Raw genomic sequence first — 9,356 nt, 5'->3', positions numbered from 1 at the left:
CTCTATCCAATGCATATAAAAAAAATTGTTTTTCTTAAAGTCGGGTGCCAGGTTCACATAGGTACGAAGTGGTCGCGTTTCGATGACGTAGAACAGAGCTCGGCATGATTTGCATTTCTCGGTCAACATGAAGTTCATCTGCTTTGGGCGCTCACGCTGTAACTTTATTTTATCTTTTTTTTTGTTCATTACATAACTAAAATAGAATAAAGCAATGCGCATAAAATTGAGCGCGTTGCTTCATTCTATCTTAGTTATATAATAAACGAAAAAAAAAAGATAGAATAAAATTTACAGCGTGAGCGTCTAAAGCAGATGAACCTCGTATCTACGAGCGTTATACAGTCCTAAGCGTTGAGCGGCATGGCATTTGGATTATACGCGGGGTGATGAGATGAGAAGAGTAGCGGAAGGTGGAGCTGAATTAAAAATCGAGAAGCACCGAGAAGTACAAATCGTGCCGAGCCCTGGCATAGAAACATTTTTCTGAGGCAAATAGTCTAAAATTATATAAATTGTTAATTTGCTTTTTTTCTTTCCTTTTTTTCCCTTTTTTTTAACACCGTGGGCTACCATCCTTCAAGCCACTATACTGTTTTATTCGATGCGTCCGTCGTATTGATTTTTTTAAGTACTTACTGGCGACCAGTTGTGTAGGCGGACGATAAAGGAATAAAAGCATAGAAATGTGTAAGCTATATGCGTAATATTGTGCTGACTCGTGCCAGTCGAGTCTAATTAATTTCCTCTATAATAATAATGCAATGGATCTTTCTGTGTTATCACCGCCGTTCTATCACGCATTGTTCGCGTGTGACGGGTTACGTCTGAAGCCATTGCACTTACGTGTGACGTCTGCACAAACTAAGTCGTGTATTGTTAATGTATACACAGTGACGGCGAATTTCTAACGCGGATAAAAAGGTACATTTTTTCAATTTTCTGTGTATATTTATCGTACAAAGTTTACAAAAATAATATTAAATCATAAAAATAATTATTTTAAAATGCAAGCTTTTTTCGAGAGAGAGAGAGAGGGGTAAAGCGTTTATTTCTATCCTAAGGCTTGCCCTCTAGAATATACAAATTGGTAGATATAAATATATGACATATGAAGAAAGAACTCGTTAATTACAAGAGAATAAGAATAAAGATAAAAGAAAGTAATGACAAAAATTGATAAAATACAAATAACAAAAATAGTAACAAAAGATGATTAATTATAGAAATCTGACTAACTCGTGTGAACAGCCAAACAGGACACTACAAAAGCATTACTGCGGTACAGTGTTCGCCATCGCAGATGATAATAGAGATTGCATTTGAAAGAGAACGGAGATTTCCTAACTCAGATAGGGAGTGAATTCTATAGGAAGGATTACACAGGCCGACAAAATTTAGGGGGGATCTTGTGCTTTGAACTTTGAAAGATGTTTCTGTAGGATTTTGATACGCTGAAAGCGACTATATGTTGTCTGTTTTTTTTTCTATTACCCTACATTTTTTAAATAATCGCAAAAACAGTTTTTTCCGGAAGTAACTTTTTATTAATTTTTTCCGGCTAAACAAAAAATGATATTGAGGTCTGTTTTGCGGCATTTAACTTAGAAATGTTCCAACAATACTAAAAATATTTTTTCGGTGCTTATAAAAATGTTTTGTGCAAACCGCAAACAAAAAATTTTGGAAAAATCGTAATAAGAGTGTGTGTAAGAAATGCGAGAGAGAGAGAGAGAGAGAGAGAGAGAGAGAGAATAGGGGAGGGGGGGAGAGAGAGAGAGTGGAATACAAAATAGAATATAAAAATAAGTTATCATTTTATACTTGTGAATTGTGCAAATTATAGTAATACAGAAATTAAAAGCAGGTACATATGCGATGTTTTGAAAATCATTTCGGCAACAATAAAATATATGATAATTCTCTTTATTTTTTATGAATATACATTTTAATTTAACACATTTTCTTGATATTTTAAACGTTCTAAAGAGAAGTACAAAGTGAAAGAGAAAGAAAGACATTGCATATATATGAAAATTAATCTTTTCCGGAAAGTAAATGAACATTTATTAAATAGTATCTTATATGGAAAATTAGTAGAACAACATTTAAAAATAATACTTTTCTCTTCTTGATTACTAACGATTTGTTGATTCTTTTTGTATAACGTTAGAAAAATTAATCTGCTTTTACATATAATGTTTGGCGGTTATATGAAAGTAGTCAGAGACAAAGATACTTATATTAGAGTAGTATTGACTAGATATTTATTTAGAACCACGAGCCTTTTATAATTGTACCAACGTAAGGAATATATTATCGTTATGCGTTGAGAGAGCAAAAAAAAATATATATATATATATACATATATATATCATTGTCCTGTTTTAAATATATTGATATTTATGTGTAATATTTGTACGTACAGTGCGCTTTGGTACATCGTATACTATAAGCGAGAAACCTATAATAGTAAAGTGTATCAACTGGCATTAAATTATGATAGACAAATTATGGATTATGTTGTTTTTTTATGTGTCCGATGTATGTTATTGATTGTCAAGAATTAATTCTACAGATGTATTCCTATATACATATACATACATGAAGCATATAACATTAATAAAATGTAATAACAAGGCTAAGGACCTAAGCCAGTTTTTAATGGTTAATGTGTATTTACAAAATTAAAAATATAAATAAAAATAATAAAATTAACATTTATTAATATTAAAAATAAGACATACGTTTCGACCTTTTTACATCAGGCCATCTTCAGTGTCACCAAATAAATATTAACATTACATACGCAATCGTGTAACAATGTGACTCAATGTCCACGCTATCAATAGTACATCAATTTTTTACATATGCAACGTATTCGTACAATGAGATTGATGAATCTTCGGTGGTGTGAATCCATGTTCAATACCATTAAATATATGTAAAGAGATTCTCATGTATGTGGTATAATTTTAAATTGCTTTTATGTAAATTGTTGTATAATCACCAGATTTCTATCTCGGTTGACCGTTTAGACAATAATATACAATATTAATCTTGATAAATTTTGTTTTTATATTTAATATTGTTTGTGGCGATTTTAAATTTCTGAATCCAAGCAACCACCTGGATAATAGATTAGTGGTTTCATCACATCCCACCCATCGATTTTTTCATACGATTTTACCGCTCTCTTTTGAGCGTTCAGCTGTGCTATGCTATGCTTGGGACTGTTGGGTACCGATCTACAAGTAAGTTGGAGTATCCCGGGTGTATTGAATCGGAAACTTTTGGCTTCAGGACGTACAAAACCTGACTTGCTGCAGTAGATTAGATTGGTTCGAAGCAGCGATACGTTCTTGATATTCGACGACAATTCGTGTTTCATCAGTTCTGGCTGGGTTTCCTGATCATAGAGCTTCTTGACACAGGGACACGAATTGCTGGAGGATTGCCAGTTTTCCATACAGGACGATCGTAACATGCATGGAATCTTCGTTTTGCATGGGCTGTTCGATTCTGATTGACTCACCCTGGAGCCTTTTTGATCAAGCTGATCTGAACTGGTAAATCGCAAGCGTTTCGGAGAATCGCTGGAACATCTCATGAAAGTTGATCTGATGAGAGATTTATTCTTTAAAGAACTTCGAGGAACTAGAGCATTTGTCACGTTGATTTTTTTACCGCTTTGTTTGCTTGCTCTTTCTTTGCTACGCTTGCTATGTAATAACGGATTTTCTCCGATTAACCAATACGTTAGACATTCGCCTTTCCCCTTCATGGAAATCACCCCTCGCTCGATAAGATTAAATCCTCCCAGCTGATCTAACAGCTGCTTCGTTTCACAGCTGCACTGGATTTTAAGCGCTACGAAAACGCAGATCAGATTTGTGTGTAATTAAGAGTTATGATATGTTTTTTTTAATAATCTCTATATTATTTAAACAAGAAATAAAAATTGAAGCTATTATATACAGCGTGTTTCAAAATTCGCGCTCGCGAAGTACAAGACGTGATACTTTATGCAAAAAGAAACAATTTTTTCCTTTTGCAAAATTGCGCCTGACAAGTAGTTTTTGCAGGAGAGCAGGTTGAAGTTAACAAATAAACGCAAAAATTATTTATCGGACACAATTTTGTTAAAGGAAAAAGTTGTTTGTTTTAGCATAAAGTATCATGTCTTGTACTTCGCGGGCGCGAAGAAAACACCTTGTATATATAGGTTTTGCAATTTCAATTATTTGTGACATGTTTATAAAATATTTACATTTATTTTGTTTAATTAAATGTGCGATAACAAATAATTTTTAATAATACTCACGTAATCCTGTGGATTCCATACGGCTAGCAGTGTTCACTGTATCACCGAATAAACAGTACCGTGGCATTTTCAATCCAACGACGCCAGCGCATACTGGACCTATCAAAAAATTATTACTACTTATATTAGATATTCTATTCGCTTTAAAACATACCGGAATGTATTCCTATGCGAAGTTGTAGTTTATCAAACGGTCTGTGACGAATGGTAAACTGTTTAATGGCATTTAAAAGACACAACGACATGCTCGCTATTTCACTAGCATGTTGAATATCATTTCTTATCGGTAAACCGCTCACCTAGGAGACAAAATTCGACTGAGACATTAAATGACAGAATTATTCGATAGTTTTTTAATAAAAAATTTTCTTGACTACAAAGTTATATTTTAAATAATTGCCATAAGCAATTCTTCTTTCGTAATACTCACCACCATATAAGCATCCCCGATAGTCTCGACCTTATAAACATCATAGTTTTCTATCGTCGAGTCGAAGCATGTGTATAAATCATTGAGAAAGTCAACAATCTGCAAGAAAAAAGTGGGGTATGTAACTATATATATATATATTCTATGTAGATGCGAATATATATAGAATATATGTATATATATAGTTATACATATATATAAATATACTATATGTATATAAACATATATTCTTAATAGGAAAAATGAACGAGTTTATAGCAATCAATAATACGTTTATAATTATATATATATAAATTACTTCTAACGGCGTGCTTTCCGCAGACATGGACGTAAAACCAACTATGTCACTAAAATAAATGGTAACGCAGTCGAAACTTTCAGCCTCTACTTTATGTCCCATTTTTAGTTGTTCGGCTACGTAACGCGGTAACATTTCGTATAGTAATGCATCTGTTTTCTTTTTTTCTTCAGTTAATTGATCCGTCCGTTCGTCAACAAGTGCTTCAAGATTATTTGCATATTTTTCCATCATTGCCATCATATTGTCGAAGATATTCGCTTTCCTGAAAGGAAAACGTAAGCGAACGCGATTAAATAAAAAATAGACTTAATAGATTCTTGAAAATATTGCTTTTCATGATATGGATTAACTATACATATACATATATATGTATACAGGGTGATTTTTTTAACCTGAAACTTTCAAATATCTCGAAAAATAAGCACACTAAGAAAAAATGTTAAGAATCAATATTTCATCATTCCGAGGGTGACATACACTGACGTTAAAATCAGCCCCCCCACCCCGTCCCCTGGGCGGTGAGGGGAGGTAAGTTTGAAATCTTAAATGGGGACCCCTATTTTTTATTACATATTCGGAATCTTTGGCTAAAAGCACATACGATTTGTCTGAAACATTTTTCTCGATTCATGATAGATGGCGCTGTAATCGACGAAATTCAATTTCTTCGATTTCTCTTACTGAGAACCCATGCTTACGATTCTGCAATACATTAACAATAAAAATACCACGTTTTCGTTGTTAATACTCGAAATTAGTCTTAAAACTTCTCATTATTTTTTAAATTAGGCTGATTTATTGCAGATATCTATTTATTGCAGATAAATATTTATCTGCAATAAATAGATATCTGCAATAAATCACCCTGTATATTAATAAAATATTAATAAAATATTATTTTGTGTATATATATATATATATATTGTGATATTAACAAATATATAATATATAAAGATATTATAAAGAATATCATAAAGAAAACTCACATGCCCTTTCGTAGTGGTCTCAACTTGTATCTTATCATTTTAAAATCTGGACGGAGTGCCGGATTTTCTGACCAGCACTCGAGTAAACATTTACGAACGAAATCGAACGTATTATCCAATTGATCCAATGGTGGTCTATCATTTTGTGAGAAAACAAGAATATTTCTTCAAATTTTTAAATAAAAATTATAAAGTTATATATTTTTTACAGTTATATTTACAGTAGCTTACCTAAACGGTGATATTTCATAATCTGGTTTTTCTACTCTTTTTAATATTTCATTTGCTGATAAATCAGTGACACCGAATGGTCCATGTCGTCCTTGTAATTCATATAAAACTATGGCGAATGAATATACATCCCCTCTTTGCAAATCACGAACATTTAACTCCCGGAGAGAAGTATAGCGCAATAATTCAGGTGCTTTGTATAGCAACCCTACATGGAAGAGAATTAGTTAAAGGGGAAATTTGCGAAATTCGTATCAATTGCTTAAACCTGAAGGTTGCGTCCTATCCAAGCTTACAGAGCTGTCAAGTTGTACGCTTGGATAGGATGTTTGTACGGTATTACTGTTTTTGTTACTTTTTTCGGTAATAATTATTTTTCTAATATTAAGATATTAATTAATGACGGATTAAGCATTTTGCCGTCCCTAGGCAGCAATATTCCCCAGGTGACTTCATTAATTTATAAATTTGATAAATGGAAAAGGGATAAAAATGATTTATACTCCTGCATTAGCTAGTAAAACATTTAATAATCCTTAATAAGTAATATAAATATAATACATTTTTAACTGTATATTTAAAATATCGTTTCTAATAATTTATCAGTGATAAAATATGTTCGGTGTAACTCGTGCAAAAACATCAGATTAACAAATTAAAAATTTATCTTAAAAATTGTGCGGCAGTTCTTACTCTTCGATCTATTATAAAATAAGATTGATATAGAAACAATTATATTTATTGTTAACAGAAGAATATTTTATTCTTAAATGTATAAATCTTAAATCTGAAATAAAATGATCTTGAATATCGGTTTTGTACCAAATATTATGGCAAAAGCATCATGCGTTATAACATTGCGTAAAGATTTATACTAAATGCAAGAATATATAAACTTGTATTTATATTACTCTTGTCTTATTATTTGAAGACAATAATAAGTCGATCTTATTTAATTCGAAGAAGGAGAATTGCAATTATTCATTTTTGTGATTTTAATTTTGTTATTGTTATTTTTATACTATATAAAATTATGATAAGATTAAGCATGTCAAAAATTTTTTTTATTTTGGTACTAAACAAGATAAAATGTGTCTGAGCACTTGTTGTAAACGTGTCTGAGCACGCAGCAGCGACTGCTGCTCAAATATTATAGTAACAAGTGCCACGCTTGAAACATAAAACAATAATTTTTAATGTTTATTTGCAAATCAGTACCAATGGAACCATATCAAATCATACCAAATCATATAAATCATGCCAAATGGAAAATATAATTAAAAAATTATTTGAGTGGTGTATCCACATTCGGCACAACACTCCCCTATATAAACTTTTTTCGTAATCATTATAGCGGATATTGAATCGATTTCTTTCATTTTGTATAATTCTCAATTCACAAATTGAAAAAGATTATGAAAGAAGAAGAATTTAGTAATAGTTACAATTATAAAAATTCGGAAGTATAATTATCGAATCAGATGTAAAAATTTCTTTCAGCTTACCACGGTTTGTTTTTACGACGTTAGAGTCGTATTCCTCATTTCGTTTAAATTCATTCAGGCCAAAATCCGTTAATTTTACGACCCATCGTGAATCCACAAGGCAGTTGGAAGGACTCAGTGATCCGTGATACTTAATTACCGATTCGTGCAGATAGATCATACCCTAGACGATTAGACAGAATGGCTACCGTCCAATCAAACAATTAACACAGTTGTTAAAAATACATAATTTGTACGTTTTGACTCGAATTTAGGTAATCTTCTTCAATCTTAAAATATAATAAAAAATAATCTCACATTCTTCACTGTGCATAATAGAAGCGATCCTGGATTTTCAAGTTAAATATAAGCAATCGCAGCCGGTTTAGAAGCCAAGTAAACTATAAACTGTTGTGTAATCCCTTTTATGCTCATTTTTACCAATATAGATTGACTTTAATCTCAGTTCAACTTATTCTTTATCTTTTTCTAGTTCTAAAGATTAGAAAAACATGAAGAGTAAGTTGAACTGAGATTAAAGTTAATCTTAAACAATAAATGAAAAAACGGGCAATTAAGAGCCTAAATTCGCAACAATTGCAGTGATTATATCAACATATATTTCTCAGTACTACATATATATAACAAATACGAACGTTTCGGCTTAATTCAAGCCATCTTCAGCAGTCTAGTATACTAAAAACGGGCAATTAAAGAGCCTAAATTCACAGTAACTGGAGCGATTATATCAACGTATATTAGCATACTAGACTGCTGAAGATGGTTTGAATTACCGAAACATTCGGTATGTAATATTAATCCAGATATGTTGGGAAGCGGAGTGTATTCGCTGAATTTTTTCGAAATCAAAACAAGTAAAACGTCTATATAAGCCTTCGCTTATATAGACGTTTTACTTATTATTACTGCGTAAATTATATTTTCATAAAACGTTAAAATATAAGTCGCAAATAATTGGAGTACACTGAGAAATATATGTTGATATAATCGCTCCAATTACTGCGAATTTAGGTTCTTAATTGCTCGTTTTTTCATTTATTGTTTATTTTTATCTCAAGAGCCCAACTTTAATTATTCTTTGTAAAGTTAATCTATCTACATTGGAGGGAACAGGTAGTAGAATGTTATAATAGTCCATTGTATATTCGGTTTATGAACCGATTAATTGACACTTATTTAACTTGAAGATATTGGATCGTTTTTGTCACATGCGATAGAGAATATAAGATTATTTTTTAATATATTATTGGCTGAAGTTTATATCGCATATTTGTATATAAGTATTCCTATCGCTTAGCATGTATCTAGACCTTCTAAGGCTTTACACCCAAATCTCTTTTGTACTATGATTTGAGCTCATCACATTATCGATCGCCGAGAAGACAGAAGATCCTTTTCCTGATGACGTGTTTATGTTCTGTTCTGAGTTTTTAACACTTTTGTTATTTTCTCAATAAAGTTTTATTGATTTATCATTATACATTTGTGCATATTTGTTGCGTAGAGCTCTACATAATATTAATGCGAACAACAGTCGTAATGGTGATCGGACAACGCACATACGTATTGTTCGTACGTG

The 9,356-nt window shown here is 31.7% G+C and overlaps 1 protein-coding gene across 1 annotated transcript in view; it reads right to left on the bottom strand.

The window, feature by feature from the left end:
- Positions 1-3,080: 3,080 nt before the first annotated feature.
- LOC108764454 (guanylate cyclase 32E) overlaps positions 3,081-9,356 on the bottom strand; it is a 48,870-nt gene continuing 42,594 nt past the window's right edge. The window contains exons 14-21 of the mRNA XM_018512717.1: positions 7,778-7,940; positions 6,273-6,480; positions 6,042-6,176; positions 5,053-5,317; positions 4,755-4,853; positions 4,479-4,623; positions 4,325-4,423; positions 3,081-3,870 (exon numbers count right to left, since the gene is read on the bottom strand). Of these exons, the coding sequence (XP_018368219.1) occupies positions 3,104-3,870; positions 4,325-4,423; positions 4,479-4,623; positions 4,755-4,853; positions 5,053-5,317; positions 6,042-6,176; positions 6,273-6,480; positions 7,778-7,940 (1,881 nt within the window). The 3' untranslated portion in view covers positions 3,081-3,103. The remainder of the gene's footprint in view (positions 3,871-4,324; positions 4,424-4,478; positions 4,624-4,754; positions 4,854-5,052; positions 5,318-6,041; positions 6,177-6,272; positions 6,481-7,777; positions 7,941-9,356) is intronic.

The sequence above is a fragment of the Trachymyrmex cornetzi genome, unplaced genomic scaffold (assembly GCF_001594075.2).
Source record: "Trachymyrmex cornetzi isolate Tcor2-1 unplaced genomic scaffold, Tcor1.1 scaffold424, whole genome shotgun sequence".
NCBI classification, from domain to species: Eukaryota; Metazoa; Arthropoda; class Insecta; order Hymenoptera; family Formicidae; genus Trachymyrmex; species Trachymyrmex cornetzi.
The sequence above is the reverse complement of the archived record's forward strand: the minus strand, read 5'-3'. Positions and strand labels throughout refer to the sequence as shown.